At 36.5% G+C, this 17,761-nt stretch overlaps 1 protein-coding gene across 6 annotated transcripts in view; it reads right to left on the reverse strand.

The window, feature by feature from the left end:
• The window catches only part of TAB2 (TGF-beta activated kinase 1/MAP3K7 binding protein 2), a 78,516-nt gene that overhangs the window by 29,792 nt on the left and 30,963 nt on the right, over window positions 1–17,761 (reverse strand). For 4 of the 6 annotated variants that reach the window (XM_013992499.2, XM_021086951.1, XM_021086968.1 and 1 more), the window contains one exon: window positions 2,741–2,931. The exons of 1 other annotated variant lie outside the window; for it this stretch is intronic. In XM_013992499.2, coding sequence (XP_013847953.2) covers window positions 2,741–2,842 — 102 coding nt within the window. In that variant the 5' untranslated portion in view covers window positions 2,843–2,931. Of the gene's footprint in view, window positions 1–2,740; window positions 2,932–15,836; window positions 15,884–17,761 lie in introns of all 6 variants that reach the window. One more of the 6 variants, XM_021086945.1, reaches the window with a different exon arrangement.

Raw genomic sequence — 17,761 nt, forward strand, 5'->3', positions numbered from 1 at the left:
ACCCCTGGCCTTGCTCAGTGAGTTAAGGATCCGGCATTGCCATGAGCTGTGGTGTAGGTCACAGACGTGGCTCGGATCCCATGTTGCTTGTGGCTGTGGCGTAGTCTGGCAGCTATAGCTTTGATTCGACCCCAGCCTGGAAACTTTCGTATGTCACAGGTGCAACCCTATTTAAAAAAAAAAAAAAATCTCTAGAGCTGGGCTATCAGGACAATGTTCTGGATAGTTTTTTCAACAGCAAATCTTATAAATTTTTTTTGAAGAACCTATAGCATTTTTCTATTTTTTTTTTAAATGACTCACTGAATACTCTCAGTATAGTCTTATCAGAAAATTCTATCTGAAAAATTAGGGAAGATGTCCTGAGTTCTACGAAAAGAACTTTCCCCCTCTCTGCTTCCCATACTTCAGCTTCTGTCTTCACTTTTATTATTTTTTTCCACCTTTCCTTTCATACTATTGCACATCTGATATCAAATGGGGACTACCAATTCATCTGCCAAATATTATGGGCCTTACACTATTATTACTGTTATCTGTATTGGTTGCTACATTTATTGATAAATCAGGCATTGTAGTAACTGCTTTCCTGCATTATCACAATTCCCTGAAGTTTTTTTATTCCCATGGTACAGCTGAGGGAAATGAGGGCCAGAGAGGCTAATTCAACTGCTGCTAATAACTGCCGAAGCTTGAACTCAAATCTCTTTATCACTAAAACATGCTATTTATTTGCTATGATTTAAAAATGTTAATTTATTCATTTCCTCCCAGCTTTAACTGAGGTATGACTGATAAATAAAAGCTGTATAAATTTAGGTTGATTATTTTTTAAGTATACAAAATGTGATGATTTAATATACATGTACATTGTGAAATGATGACCACAACATATTCGCCACTTTACATAGTCAACTTTTCTTTTTTTTGGTCTTTTTAGGGCTGCACCTGTGGCATATGGAAGTTCCCAGGCCTATACCATAGCCACAGCAACACCAGATCCTTAACCCACTGAGCGAGGCCAGGCATCAAACCTGCGTCCTTATGAATATCAGTTGGGTTCGTTACCGCTGAGCCACGATGGGAACTCCTGTAACTTTTCTTTTTCTATGGCGGGGGAGAAGGTAAGGATACTTAAGAACACTTACTCTTTTAACAAATTTCAAAATACACAATATAGTACTTTTTTTTTTTTCTTTTTAGGGTAGCCAATACAGAATTCTTAACATACATTAATTAGAACATATGCTCTTAAGGAATATACCATAGAGAGAACTAGACATGTTTGGAGAATTCCAATCGAGGATGACTAAGCACTGGGTGTAAGGGAGGAAGGACTGGGCAGGAAATCAGGCTGCAGAAGAAGGCAGGATTTTAGATCACAGCCCTACTACACCCTAGTCTATATATATATGAACTTTATTCTGAAGGGTCTGGGGAACAAAAATAAGGTTTTTAAGCAGGTAAACATATGGTAAAATCTGCCATTTAGAACGACATTTTTAGGATAGGTTGGAGAGACCAAAACTGGGTTAGACTAAAGGCAGGTAGACCAATTAAATGTGCAGAGAAAAGGTGATAGGGTCTGAACAAAATGTAGTCATTTGATATCAAGTACAGATATTGAGCCTTTTAAAGTTTCATATAATTTCAAATTTAAAAAATCATTCACCAAGATTATATTATGTCTGGAGGTCCCATTGTGGCTCAGCAGTAACAAACCTGACTAGTTATCGATGAGGATGCAGTAACCATGAGGATTTGGGTTCGATCCCAGCTTGCTCAATGGATTAAAGGATCCGGTGTTGTTGTGAGCTGTGCTATAGGCTTAACAAGCAGAAAAATAGTTCTTGATAGAGTAGTTTAATCAGATAAGAAGGCACACTATCACTAAATATGTATGTATGTACATATGTATTTATTTATTTATGGTTGCACCTGAGGCATATGGAAATTCCTGGGCTAGGGGTCAAATTGGAGCTGCTGGCCTAGGCCACAGCCTTAGCAATGTGGGATTTGAGCTGCATCTGTGACCTATTCCGTAGTTTGCAACAATGCCAGATCCTTAATCCAGTGAGCAAGGCCAGGGATGGAACTTGCATCCTCACAGATACTAGTCAGGTTCTTAACCCACTAAGCAACAACAGGAACTGCCACTATATATTTAGAATTATGGATTTCTGAAATTATATTAAGAAAAATGTAAAAATTTATTAGTGTTATTAACTGTAAGACTTACAGATTAAATTTAAAAAATATAAAAAGAAACTTCTTTCTCAAGACCTGGGACCTCAGGCATTGTCTAAAGTACAAAAGAAGGCATATTCTTTGTCAAATATACTTAGGGTGCCCATTTAGGATTAGCTCCCAAGTTTCCTGCTTCCTTATTTTATGATTTTCTCACTTTCACATGAAGATCTTGAATTTTGAAAAGTTCTCCTGGCAAAATGGAGGACAAGGGGAATGAAGCAAGCTCATGGTAGGTGTGGACCACGTATCAATGCTTTATACTGAGATCTCATTTAACCCTCACATCTACTTTACAAGGTAAGTATTATCCACATGACAGATGAGGTACAGAGCTTAATAACTTGTTAAAGGCCACATGACTATCAGACACCAAAGCTCATCTCTTTCCATCATAGCACACTAATGCCAAAGAAGATAAAAGGGTTTTCTTCCAATGTTTAAAAAAGTACCAAGTTTGTATTAATAAATTCAGAAACCATTAAACACTGACCTGTAACATGCACCTGGATACAACAACTTCAGGTACTTCAGGGAATTTTTGTCGCAGGTCATGTAAAACCTGAAAATCAATTTGGTGGCTTCCTTGGGCCATTCGTATATTGCCTGATCAGGACTATATGTACAGTAGGCAATTCTAGGCCTTAGTGGAAATAATACTCATCTCTTCTGTCCAAGCATTTTCTGTGAAAGAAAGAAAAAAAATTTTAATGAGAACTGATTATAGAATGAATAGTTGTGGATTTAAAATTTCAATACAAAAGGGTATGTGCTTTAGTACCTAACATTTAATATAACCTATAAAATATTATTTAGTCCTATAATGCTTTCTTCTCAGTTTATAACTACTGAAGGCAAACTTTTAAATTGTCTAATCCCTACTCATTTTAGTGCTTTATAATGGCTGTGCCAAAAGGCATTCAAATAAGAAATTATTGTCAAAGCTGTTTTAAGGGGGAAAAGAAGTAACTTTACTGATTTTTTTTTCTTAATGATCAGAGGACAGCCTAAAGTGAGTGAACTTGTTTACTTAAAATTCTTAAAGTCTGGATCCTGAAAAAGTTTAGTTCTACAAATAGCTTTGTCTAAAAATGATCTATAACTCAAAACATTTTTTGCTATTTTGTGTTAATTTTCAAATGTACTTAATGCTTAAACATGTAGTCAATTCATTCTCAGGGGCTTAGTAGCACTTTATTTAAACCCTCTGATTCTATTAAATCAGTATTTAAAAAATACTAAGGCTGGAGTTCTCTGGTGGCTCGGTGGGTTAAGGATCCAGTGCTGTCACTGCTGTGGCAGCTCTGGTTATAGCTATGGCGTGGGTTCGATCCCTGGCCTGAGAATTTCTGTACGCCACGGGTGTGGCCAAAAAACAAAGCAAAACAGAACAAACAAACAAAACTAATACTTGGGCCCCAACCCTGGATGTTCTGATTTAATTGGTTGGAAGCAGTGTGGAAAAGGATTTTTAAAAGTTATTCTAACCTGTGGCCCAAGCTGAAAGTCACCCAACTTATTTTTATTTATTCATAACATTCCTAAAGTAAACCATGACTAATTTTGCCTCTTGGGGATATAAACAGTATGTAAGTTAAACATAAATAACATCAAAATATTTAAAATCATGCCATTTGCAAAGTATCAGAATACATTTCATTTCAGTATAAATTTAACAATAAGATATAATCTCTTACAAACAAATTTCTTTTTTCCTTTTTTTTTTGTCTTTTGTCTTTTTAGGGCCACACCCACAGCATATGGAGGTTCCCAGGCTAGGGGTCGAATCAGAGCTACAGCTGCCGGCCTACGCCACAGCCACAGCAACGCCAGATCCGAGCTGCATTTGCGACCTACACCACAGCTCACGGCAACGCCGGATCCCTAACCCACTGAACGAGGCCAGGGATGGAACCCCCAACCTCATGGTGCCTAGTCGGATTCGTTTGCTGCTGCGCCACGACGGGAATGCCACAAATTTCTTAACCATAGTATTTCTCTTTTCCATAGGCTTAAATATAAGTCTGTAAACTCCATGAATAAAGGAATTAGGTCTCTTTTGTCCATTACTGTGTACCTAGCACTTTGCAGACAGTTTTTAGCATGAGTAGATATTAAAATACTTTTGAGTAAATGTAATTGTTATAGAACTCCTGAATCCTCAACAGAATAAAAGCTCATTTAGTATCATGTTGGTAAAGCTTTTCAGGTTTTTATTATCATTTGGCTAATTTTTACTTTAACTGATATTTAAACATAATATAAATACGGGACAGACTGCTCATCTTGAGAAAGCCTCCCTGACTTCACCAGGCCTATCAGCTCACTAATCTGCCCCTTCTCTCTTTTGAGCTAAACTCCTTGAAAGGGTTGTTTATACTTTAAGTGTCCTCGTTTCCTCCCTCTTAATCACTTTTAAACCCACCCCCAGTCGGGCTTACACAGTTTTTCTCTATGTAAGCTACACTTATCAAAGCTGTCCTGGACCTTCAGGTTGTCAAAGTTAAAGGTCACTCCTCAGGCTCATCTCACCAGACCACTCTGCAGCCTATGAACTAGTCAACCACTCCCTCATTCTTTTACACAATTTCTTCACTTGGCTTCTGAGATGTATACTCTTCTAGATTTCCTCCTACCCATTGACAGCTCCTTCTCAGTTTTCTTTGTCAGACCCTCTTCCTTTTCCGGTCTAAATATTGGTGAGCTACAGAGTTCAGACCTAGGGTTTCTTCTCAATTATGTCTATGTTCCTCTTCAAGGTAACCTCATCCAAACACATGGTTTTAAACAGAGGCTTTGCAAATCTGTATTCTTCAATTCTAAGGGAGCGCTCTCTCTCCCGTGAGTTTCAGACTAATATAGCCTGCTTACATCTCCTCTTGGATGTCTAAAATTCACTTCCAAGTTAGTATGTCCAAAATTAGTTTCTGCTCATCCACACTAAACCTTTTCCAGCTCTTTTGTCTCAGTATAGTGTACTACTACCGGTCATTCAGTTGGTCCTTTTCACATCCCAGATCGAATTCATCAGGTTTTGCTGGCTGTTACCTGCAAGAAATATTCTGAATTTGACTACTTCCCCCACCTGTTAATGCTCTTGTCCCAGTCACCATCTAGTTCACCCAGACTACTACTGCAAAGGCCTCTAACCTGCCTTCACCCTTTGCTCCACCTCCACTTTCCACTATATTGAGCAGAGTGATCTTTGTGAAAAGCAAATCAGAACAATCATCTCCCTGGTGCAAAACCCTACACACAAGGGCCCTGGCTAATTACCACCCCTTGGACTTCATTCCTACCTCTCTCTCTGTTTCCTTAGTTCCAAACTGAGTCCTCTTAGTTCTGCTTATTTCTCAAAGAGAAGCCAATCTCATTCCTCCCTTAGGGATTTCAGCCTTGCTGCTTCTGTGCCTGGAATATTTCCCCTCATGTGCATGGCTCTCTTTCTTACTTCATTAAGATTTCCAATCAAATATCACTTCCTCACAGAGACTGCTTCCGTGACCAACCAGTCTCTCTATCTAAAATAATGCCATGCTTGTCTCTCCTCACTCCCTACCACATCTTCATAACCTGCTTTTTCTTCATAGCATTTATCAATACCTGATATATTTTTAGTATCTACATATCTACCTACCCAAACATTAGCTCCACAGGATAAAGAACTCTGAAGTTCACTGCTATATCCCCAGGATCTAGGTCAAACATGCAATACTTGTTGGATAAATAAAGATTTTACTGTATGATTTCTTCATATTTCTGGCTTCCAAAACACATTTCAAATAATCTAGATTTGGAGATTTATACATAAAATTTGAGGGAGAGGCAAATAAATTCTCAGCTAATTCAGGACAACCTTCTTTCTTATTTAAAAAAAAGGATGAATGATGAAAAATTAAATTTCAACTTATTTCATTATTAAAACATACAGAAATATCTAAAGTTCTATGAAAAACTCTTATCACGCTTGTTTTTCTAAAAAGACTATTAATAAATGCACTAACAAGAAAACTGTCCAGATGAACAATTGCATTTTAGGGATTCACTTCCTGTAATGGATAAGTAGCTCCTACTGGACTAACTTACACAGACAACTTCTACAACTAGACAAAATATAAAAATCAACTGCTTCAAGGCAGAAACAGAAAAGGAGGAATGGTGGTGCTAGGGTTAGGGAGAAGAAGGGAGTCAGTACTTAGAAGAAGGGGACAGCATAGGGTGACTTTCCATTTTTTAAATGGCTCTTAGCCAGAGAGCAGGCCCCAGTTGGTTTATGGAGCTAAAACCCAGACAGTAAAGCTGCAGTTTTACTCACTTAATGAACCAATTAACAGACTTTGGCTTGACCACAACAGCTGAACACCTACTGAGTAAATCAAAGTAAGGAGAGAAGCACCAAATTCTACGTATAAATTCTGCACACATCTCCGATCCCCAAACTACACATATTTGAGAGATTCCAAGGCTAAAATAACCAAACTGAGATTTCAGTTTGTAGTTTGAGTTCAGCCAAGTTAACTGCCTAATAAAACAAACAAGTAAGCAATTAAACCAACCTACCAAACATCAATATTCACTAGAGGAACACAATAGACTCTGGAGTCTCCACAACACATCATTCATAATGTCCAAGTTATAATCTAAAATTATTACACAGAAGAAACAGGAAAAACTGACCCATTCTCAAGAGGAAGGCAAATAAGGGGAAACCAGGCCCAAGAGATGAACCAGATGCTAGAAATTGCACATGAGGATTTTTAAAGCAGCTATTTTAACTATGTTCAAGAATGCAGGAGCAAACACGCTTGATTTCTCAGCAGGAAAAAAAAATCCACCTATTAAAAAACCTTAAATTCAAGAAGTGAAAAATAAAATTACTGAAATTAAAATAGTCACTAGCTAGATTTAACCACAGATTGGAAATGACAAAAGAAAGAGTCTGTGAACTTGAAGACAAAGCAAGAGAAATTATTCTATCCTAAATCATGGAGGGAAATAAAATGATTTAGATGTGAAGGGGGTGAACAGAACCTTGGGGACCTGTGGGAAAGTATAAAAAACTCTAACATACCTATAATTGGAAATCCAGAAGGAAAAGGGAGAGAAAATTGGGTAGAAAGAAGTATTTAATGAAATAGTGGCTAAACATTTCCCCAAGTTAATAAGGATGTAAATTTACACATCAAGATCTCGAGCAGCTCCCTGGCCATCTTGGTGGTTGCTCTTGGTTGGGACCCATCCCACAACGAAGGCAGGAAGGTGGTGGTCACAAACAAGACAAAGTTGCCAAAGTCAATCAACTCTAGACTCCAGATCAACTCTAGATTCCAACTCCTTATGAAAAACTGGAAAGCACATGCTGAGGCACATGCAGGTTCTAAAAATGATGAGATAAGGCAAAGTGAACTGGTCATCCTCACCAACAACTGCTCAGCCTTGAGGAAATCTGTAAGAGAGTATTATGCTATGTTGGCCAAATCCAGTATCTATCCACAGCAGCAATAATGCTGAATTGGGCATAGCATATAGGAAATACCACAGAATATGCAAACTGGCTATCACTGATCCAGGTGATTCTGACATCATTAGATGTATGCTGAAACAGACTGGTGAAAAATAAATCCTGCAAAATTTTTCTTTAATAAAACTGGTCAAAGACTATTTTAAAAACAAAACAGGAGTTCCTGTCGTGGTGCAGTGGAAATGAATTCCGACTAGGAACCATGAGGTTGCAGGTTTGACCCCTGGCCTTGCTCAGTGGGTTAAGGATCTGGTGTTGCCATGAGCTGTGGTATAGGTTGCAGATGTGGCTCGGACCTGGCGTTGCTGTGGCTCTGGTGTAGGCTGGCAGCAGCAGCTCCGATTAGACCCCTAGCCTGTGAACCTCCATATGCCACAGGTGCGGCCCTAAAAAAAAAGACAAAAGACAAAAAAAAAAAAAAACCCAACCAATCAAACAAAAAAACAAAACAAAAATTAAACAAAACAAACAAAAAGATCTTGATCAAGATCAGCAAACCCTACACAGGAAAAGCCAAAGAAAACCACACATAGGCATAACATTTGAAGTGCTGAAAACCAGAGAAAAAGAACATCTTGAAAACAGCCAAAAAGTGAAATAGAGGGGAACAACAATTCGAATGAATGCTGACTTATCAGAAATAATGGTGGTCAGAAGATACTAAAATGACAAAATTTAAGTGCTGAAAGGGAAAATAACCCACATTCTGCATCCAGCAAAAGTAAACTTTAAGGATAAGGCAAGATAACTATTTTTAAATGTAGCCTTTGTGGGTGAGGAAATAAATTTTATAACTAAATATATTATGGGAACAGACAGGCATTTATTAACTCCAAAAGGAAAACCAAGAAATACCTTACAACCTAATCTGGAAAATTATTACTAATAATAAGTACACTTATAGCAGTGGGTGCAAAACCGGCAACTAACCTGTTGCCAGCTCAAATGATCTGGCAAGAATAATTTCTTAAGGATTCTACACAACAGCAAGTTTTTACAGTACTACAAAACCCAACTGTAAATAAATTGGAAAGATTTATAAAATGTGCCATGTTCTTTCCTTTCTTAGAGTATGTAAACAATTTACTTCTGACCTTTCAATATTATGACAGTGCAGAGTACTAAGTATTGGTTAATGGCTCACTCAGACTTCATGCTACGATAATTATCAAGTCTTCATTTTTACTGTTGTTCATCATGGTAAATTCTTCCAGGACTCTAAGAGTATAACGCAAATCACTGTTTAACTGTCCTCACAGGAAAAGACCATAGTTTCCAGATTAAAAACAATAATAACAAAGAAAAGAAATAGGACTTAAAGGTCTGATAAAAATTTGAGCATTTATGAGGCAACTGGATATTTAAAACTGGACTATCATCATCCACCCACACAACCCAATCTAAGAAGTGCCCAGTATGCAGCAGATACTATGTTGGATATACAAGTATGAGAGTCAATACTCTTGCTCTCCAGGTCACAGAAATTCCTCGATTAAAGGCATATCAAAATAAGCTCATAATTTAGATAACTATTTCAACTTGCTCACTATTTTATCTTGTCTGCTTCCTGCTACCAGATCTGCTGCCTGCTATCCCAGCCTATCTTGTTGCTAACAGTAATTTTTTTCATCCCTTTCACATCATTCAAAATCAGACTGGAAGGGAGTATATGAGGAAAAACTTTAGAGAGCAGAGAGCAGGAAAAAGTAAGGGCCAAACCATTTAGTGCCCAATAGGCCATTACAATTTGGAGGTTTTATCCTCAGGGTAATGGGAAGCCACTGAAAGATTTAAGTTCAGAGGCAGGAAAAAGTAACATGATCAAGATATCATGTATGCTGATGAATGTCTATAGTATGGAGAAAAGGGCACAAGGATACATGAGAAGACCAGCTGGAAAACTGCTGTAGTCCAGCCAAGAAATGGTTAAAAGCTTATAATTGCAGTGATAGCAACGGAATCTGAGTACAAGCAGAAACTTAAGGGACACTTAAGAAGTGAAATTTAACAGAACTTGGAGATGGATTAGATAATGGGGTAAAAAAGGAGGTGTAAAGGCTGATTTCTTATTTGCTCAATTTGATGGCGGTCCCAAATGTAAACTAGGGAAAAGTGGAAAAGGTCCAAGAAAACAAAGGGCTGGATTCTAAGTTTAGTTTTGAACATGCTAAGTCTAGGGTACCTTTAAAATCTCAAAACAGTAATACCACAGAGGGAGCTGGGATATATGGATGTGGAGCTCAGAGGTGAGCTCTGGGCTGCAGATAAAACATTTGAGAGGTGTCTTTGGTGCTGGTATTAATTAAGACCTTTCAGTGTAGATGAGATAATCCTACCATACAATTTAAGAACACCCAAAGAAAAATATTCTTGGTTATATTTATTATGTGTGAAACATTATACAGTCATTATTAAAATTTTTCCCTAAAGACCAACATTCCTTCCAGCCCAAATACTAAACATTATATAAAAAAATTGATTAAATCTTTTAAAAAAATTTTTGTTTAGGAAATATTTTAATATGATATATCCTATAATAAAAAACTTAAATGAAATTTTAAAGAAGAGAGCACGTATACAGCTTTTAAAAAGACAAATACTACTACAAAGTTTATCAGGAAAACCAGCGATTTCCCTGCCTCATGCATGCCTCTCTACTTCTACCCTATTCCATAGAGGCAACCATTGTCAACTCTAAGCTGCTTCTCCACATTCCTACACAAGATGATTTCTTGATTTTTCAATTTTACACATTTTCCATAGATTTCCTACTGCGGAAAATGAAGAATTAGCTTTATAACTTAGTTCCTATCCCATAATATAACCATGCTTCATCACTCTTATGTCCATCTGCCCAATTACTTATTTTATAATTTATGTTTTATCATTATTGTTAGCCTAGCCACTTAACCCATTATGCACAGTGGATTATAATTCCAAGGTCCTTTCTCACTGGCATTTTGGAAAAGTATATGTGTTGTTAAGGAAAAAACTGTAAATATTAATCCTGTGTGACCAAAAGCTAACCTTTCATCAAAAAATATAACAGCGAAGCTCTTGCAATTCTAACCCCAGGAGAAATGGGGAGCAAAGAGAGGGAGGAGGACTAGGCGGGAAACACCACTGTTCTACTCAAGTTACAGATTTAGATGAGACATAATACTTTTTAGCAAACCTTGGTAAGAGATTAAAAAACAAATAAAATCTCAAAACAATGAAAGATTAAAGTCAACTGCTCCTGATGAGGAAGTATCATACAAAGTAAATGATGGAGCAAAAGTGAAATTCCCAAAGATTCCACTTTTAAAATAGGAGTAACTGGTAATGTATCTTGAATTAAACTACTCAGATTTACATACTTTAAACTTGATAGTGTTGGCCTTTACTATTAAAGTCATATAAAAAATCAATGAAAAAATTAGATGTTACTCTCAGATAAGCTTTAAACTTTCTTAAGCAGGAAAATTTAAAAAGCCAGTGTTTAACCATTTGTTTCTAAAACTTTCTAGTCAAAGAATGTTAATAGTTAAAAACAAATAACCTAACATTGCTAAATATTTCATCTCAAATTTATATTAATGGGTATTGTTTCATTTAATAAGATGAGACAAATGGCTGGTTGAGTCTATAAAAATTCTGGGATTTTATAATTAGTGCTCATTTATTTATGAAATTTAATCTGCCACTGGCAGTGTCTTCTTGGGCAATTCATTAAACTGCTCTCTATGCCTGTTTCTTTATTTATAAAATGGGGATGAGGGAGTAGCTACCGCATACGATTTTGAGAATTAAATGAGTAATACACGAAACATTAACACTCCAAGAATTTAAAGGATTAGTGACAGCATGGTGAAAATTAATGGTATTGCACTCACCTGGCCTGTAGCAAAAACTACAAACACTGGTAGTAATAATTATTTTAAATATCATGAATTGCTGCAAAGTACAAAGGAACAAAACCTTAGCAAACAAGAGCTGTGTGCTGCTCTGGCTGCAGAATATTGAAGGAGTTGATTGAGACTTTGAGGCCTTTCTTTTCTATGTACATAGACAAATAACTTGTTTGTTAGGGGAACTCAGACAAAGCTACCTGAAAACCTAATACTAGGTTGTATAGAAGTGGCAGATACGTGGTATACACTGTGCTATAGGTGCTTAAAAGGCTCTCTAGGCTACGGGAGGGTGTGGGAGGGCCTTGAATCATAGGTACTTAAATAAGCAGGTTAAAGTATGAAGCAAGGAAGCCAAATACTAGGCAGGTTCTGGAGATAATACGTCAGTCACCTGTCTGGCTAGAAGAAGGGTTAGGAGAAAAGGGATTAGGAGGAGTCTGGGGTGGTGAGTATCTAGAAGTGAAGACAAGAAAAGCCAGTGAGGCTGCAAGTGTATAGTGGTCTTGAGATACACCAATATTAACATTTCATTAACATTTATTTAACATTTTATTAACACTGAGTGCAAGTGTATAGAGGGTCTTGAGATACACTACTACTAACATTTTAATATTATTGCGTAAACCTATATGCTTATCATTTCATCTTTGCCGTACATGTACATGGTTGAGTTTTACTAGAACAAATTTAATTATTATAGCAAAGAATATAGTTCTTGAATATAACACAGAAATAGGATGAAATAATATGAAACTAAAATTCACTTCTCAACTGCATTAGCAAAAGCTCATGGTCAAGAAGGTAGGAAGGTCTTTCTGTTTTAACATATACCATTCTAAAATTTAACTCTGATTTCCAGAGTGACCTCCAGAGATGACAGGTTTTTTCTATAAACAATGGAATCCTGAGTTGGACAGAACTCTAAAAAATTATCTTGTAAGAGAATATAATCTAAGAGGTTAGAGAAAAGCCTTGTTGCCTGGTAGACTCTTTTTACTACTTCCCCTTCCACTCATCTATCCAATTTTACCACTAAAAACCAACCTTTGACAACAAAGTTTTTTATACAAGTAATGTTAGTTTCACAGTGGAAAGGACTACCTTGTTCACTGCTGTATCCTATAGCCTTAGAAAGAGCAAGACAAGCAGTAGATGCTATTTTTACTAATATTTGTTACATCAGAATACATCTGGATTAAAAACTACTATAAAAAGTGGTAGCTATCCTTCCAAACTAAACTGTTTCCCTCACCCGCGGCTATGTAGCAGTGCTACTGTAATACTTGTTCTGGAAATTGCAAATCTGTTCTAATACAATTGATATATTAAGGAATAATTTGAGCACTAAATGAATTTTGCTTTGATTTCATCTGTGAAAAACACTAGGTGAATGCACAAAGCCATACTCAGCTGAAAGAAGCTGCATGTGAATATACAAAGAGTTAAATATGAATACACACCTCAAGCACCTGCCAGCTACCTCAACTCACTGGACTGCATCTTTGCGGGATCAGTCACACACATCTACACCCTGTGTTACAAATTTTCCTTCTGATTTCAGAAAATGCTTCTTCAAACACTTCACAATAACAAGCTTCCATATCTATACTCACTTCCATAAGCAAACTTCAGGTGTGTTTAAAAGCAAAATACAGTATTTACTTGCATAAATACTGTATTAAGTATTTATGTATTTCTTCGCCATTTACTATACATAATAATCATACTATCATATTTTTAAAGGTTCCTATCTTTTTAAATGCTCACTGATGGCATTTTGAGTGTTGCACTCCAAATGAATTATTTCCCTGTAAGTCCTGTGGGTTTTTATTTTTTTGACAAGATTTGCATAGCATGGTGCTTTTTAGAAACACATATGTTGATTTTTTTTTTTTTTTGGTCTTTTTAGGGCCAAACCCGAGGCACATGGAGGTTCCCAGGCTAGGGGTCAAACTGGAGCTACAGCTGCTGGCCTATGCCACAGCCACAGCAAAAAGAGATCAGAGCTGCATCTGTGACCTACACCACAGCTCACAGCAACGCCAGATCCTTAACCCACTTAGTGAGGCCAGGGATCGAACCCACGTCCTCATGGATATTAGCTGGGTTCATTAACCACTGAACCATGATGGGAACTCCTTATGGCAAATTTTAACAGAACTATTTATACTTCAAAGTCCCTCTGACCTCAACACCTGTTATTAAGGTCCCCAGGATGCCAAATGGGAAGGTAGAATGTTTCAACTTCTCTATTTGGTTGTCAATATGCTGTTAACAGTTTATTTTTTTTTTTAAATTTTATGGTCACACATGAGCACGTGGAAGTTCCTGGGCCAGGGATCGAATCCCAGCAAAGCTGCAATCCACACTGCAGCTGCACCAACGCTAGATCCCTCAACCCACTGTGCCAGGGAGGAGATCAAACCCATGCCTCCCCAGTGACCTGAGCCACTGCAGATTCGTAACCCACTGTGCTACAGAAGGAACTCCAATGGTTTCTATTACTAATTTTACCTTGTGCCTCTTCTGTGCACTGGCTGACATGATCAGACCTTGCAGGAGTTAGCTGTAATTTTTTAAAAGTTAAAAGCAAGTTTTGAAACTTTTTGGCCTCAGTGAAGATATTTCAGAGTTAAACAAAAAATTATCACCTTCCTAATTACATACATTACTTTAAATACCTTTTTCATTATTGACATAGTATGTGAGTATCTCATCAAATGCCAGGTAGGTAATGGGTGATGTACCTCACATTTGATTAATTTAATTTACAAATGTCATTAACTGAATGTTAAAGATTTCAAAATTACTTGTAACAGCAAATTATTAGAATTGTATTTCCTGGAGCACGATGTTACATCTTTATTAAAGCAAAGCAAACTTCCTCTTCAAATTCTACAGTATCAAATTATTTTCCTAAGAGTTAAAACGCAAGAATTGTTGCTATGGTAATTAAAAATCTAAAATTCAAATACTATCATCATTTGTGACTAAAACAGGGGAAGTATAATCCATCTTCAACATAAACTTTAGCATAAAACAGCTGTAATATTGAATCACTTTACACAGATATTTGCAAAAATAAAATAACATTAACAAACCAAATCAGTCACGTGAATGCCACTTAAAAGTTACCTTCTGTGTTCAGATTTAGTGTTACTTAAAAGCTTAGAGGGAACAAAATATTATAAAATCTATTTCTCAACCTGATGAGCCTACAGTAATTTGTAATATTTATTGTCTTTCTAAAGACAATAAATATTAATAGCTGAAGTAACACAATGAGCCATACTATATCTTCATACAAAGAAAACTTTCCAATTTTCTCATTTAATACACTACTTCAAGGTCACAAATGTTGACCATTCTTACATTTAAAAGGCTTACTAGTTATAAGTTCCTCTAAAAGGAATGTGCAAGTCAGCCGTGCTTGGCAATTTACGTATTGTGGTTTTGTGGTACGTGCTACCATTTTCTAAGGATCAAGAAAAGTGCAATAAATCTAAGGCAGAATGGTTAAAATTCATCAAAACATATTCTATAACTACCTTGTATATATTTTCCAACTCATACCTCATTACTGTTTTCTAATACACTAGGGCTTTAAGATGGAAACAAAGTTGCCTCTCGGTGCCCTCCTTTAATGTAATTTTTGGGATAATCCATCCTGCACATAAATATAATCTTTTAAAAAAACATAAATATGTGATATAATAATAAGCTCCTATTTGTAGGTAAAAGGGGAAAAAAGAGGAGAAAAGAAAATGAAAGCATTTGAAAGAACTATTCTTCATCTTACACAAACTCAGTGACATGTGGACATTATAATAATTTGGGTAAATTATTAATCTAAATGGTATTTTAAGATGAAGATTCAGAGAAAGTTGTAAAATTTCACCAACTGATCCCCGTGCAGTTTCAACTTGACCTCTATTTTTTTGTTGTTGTTCATCCAGCCTTTCTCATATTTTTTCTACTATCATGGCCCTCAGCTGACTTTCCCCCACAGGAGACTGCTGGCCAGCCGCTAGTTATGCGTATGTTACGGCACTGAGAGAGTGATGATTAACTTCATGAGTTAGACATAGTGTAAATGGGTAGTTATTACTGCTCTCTAAAACCTTCAATAACTAACAAAAAGTTAAATCAGCAATTTTAAAATTATGTATACATACACTTGATTGGTAATTGACAACTGTGGTGAATCATGAAACTGCTAAACCTGCCAACAGAAAAAATACATAAAAATCTATGTGCAGAGGAAAACACTTAAACCTAAGATCTTATCATTATCATAATATTCAGAAGAAATAATAGAGCATTCAAAATGAGCAGTCAAAACTGGTGAAACAATATTAAACTGAATCAAATCTCTAAAATAAAATAAATTTGTTCAGTATGTGCCAGTCTTTCAAATCTAACATGGTGAAATTGTTGAATAGTTGGCTATTAATCTTGTTACAGTTATGAATTAACTTTATATTAGATGGTCAAGAATAATCTCAGAACTGTACAGAAACTTCTATCTCAGCAGATTTATTATATACAAATCTATTTTGCAGTTCTCCAATTATAGATACCCTTAGTGAATATTCAATTTAATAATATTTCAATTGTATAACTGAATAAAGAATCGGAAATCCATTATTCAATACTGATCCATAAATGTAGAAAGACTTTCATAATAAGAAATATGACTAAATATATATGAAAGTGATAGTGTCAACATTTTGATTTATGAAATGACGCATTTTCTAATATATTATTTTTATGTATTTTCATATGTACTATAATATACATACATAGTATACATATTCTGCTTACTCAATAAACATCTGTTGAGCATCTACTACTTACTCTATACCATAATGGGTGCTGAAAATGTTATAATAAAAGCACAGCTGCCTATGCTTAAGAAATTTGCATTTTAGTACAGGAAGACAAACACATCAACAAATGTAATATCTGAGTTGTGCTGAAGTACTCAGGAGAAACAAAGGAGGGACCAGTCAATTCTGAGGGGAGGAGAGGATTTAAGTGAAAGATGAATTAAAGAAGGCAACACCTAACAATACTTCAAACATAAGTGGCTGCTTGGAAAAAGATTTTAAAGGAGTAAGACAGCATGGCAAGTTTGGGAAACTGTTACGTTGCTGGTTAATGGTGAAGTGCAGGGAGTGAGACTAACAGGGAGAAAGTGCAATAAAGAATGAGGGCAGGCATGGATGATCTTAATTGCTCTCCCCTGCACCACATGTGCTGAATCCCACAAGTCAGCAAGAACAACGTGCACCTCACTTTACAGATATGATAATTTATCTCTGAAGTTCCAAGCCCTGCCTGGTTCTGTGACATTCCACAAAGTGCCAGAGGCAGCCATGCATTCATTCAGCAACATTCACTCTGGGCCATTCAGAGGGGTAAAGCTGCAGGGGAGATCAAGCGGAAGAAGTGCCTAAAACTTAGGAATTAAGGAATGTCAGGAAAAACTTCACAAAGAATGTAGTGCCTAAACTTAGCCATTACAGATGAATCAAGTCTTACAGGATATCACTGACAACTGTTTGTGTTGGGGGAAAGGCCATGGAAGAATATGATAAATTTGAAGAATTATTGCTGTGGTGCAGTACGGAAGTGAGATAAGGCTAAAGTGATGGGAAGCTCTCAGTGAAAAATGTACAGATACCAGGTAATGTAAAAGATCAAAGAAAACTCTACTGGCCTGAACTTTTTCATAAATACGATCTACTTTCTGGATCACGTTAATATCTTGGATGCATTCCACAAACACTGCCCACTATAAGCCAGGTAACATGCCCTAGGTATGCAACGATGAATAAGATACAGCCTCTCTGCTTTTGAGATTATAAACTAGAAGAATTCAGATTCATACTGGACTTCTTATAGCATATATTGGTTATCTCACTTTATCCTCTCCACTGTGAAGCAGAAAGGACAACTGCTACACCATTTTTTTTTCTTTTTAACTGAAGAAATCATGGAAAGACATACTAAGAGATACATCCGCAGTTCCAACTAAATCAGCAGCAGTTCTAAGTATTCTAGGCCAGCAGTTGTCAGCTGCGGTGTCACTATCCAG

This window comes from Sus scrofa, chromosome 1 (genome assembly GCF_000003025.6).
Source record: "Sus scrofa isolate TJ Tabasco breed Duroc chromosome 1, Sscrofa11.1, whole genome shotgun sequence".
NCBI classification, from domain to species: Eukaryota; Metazoa; Chordata; class Mammalia; order Artiodactyla; family Suidae; genus Sus; species Sus scrofa.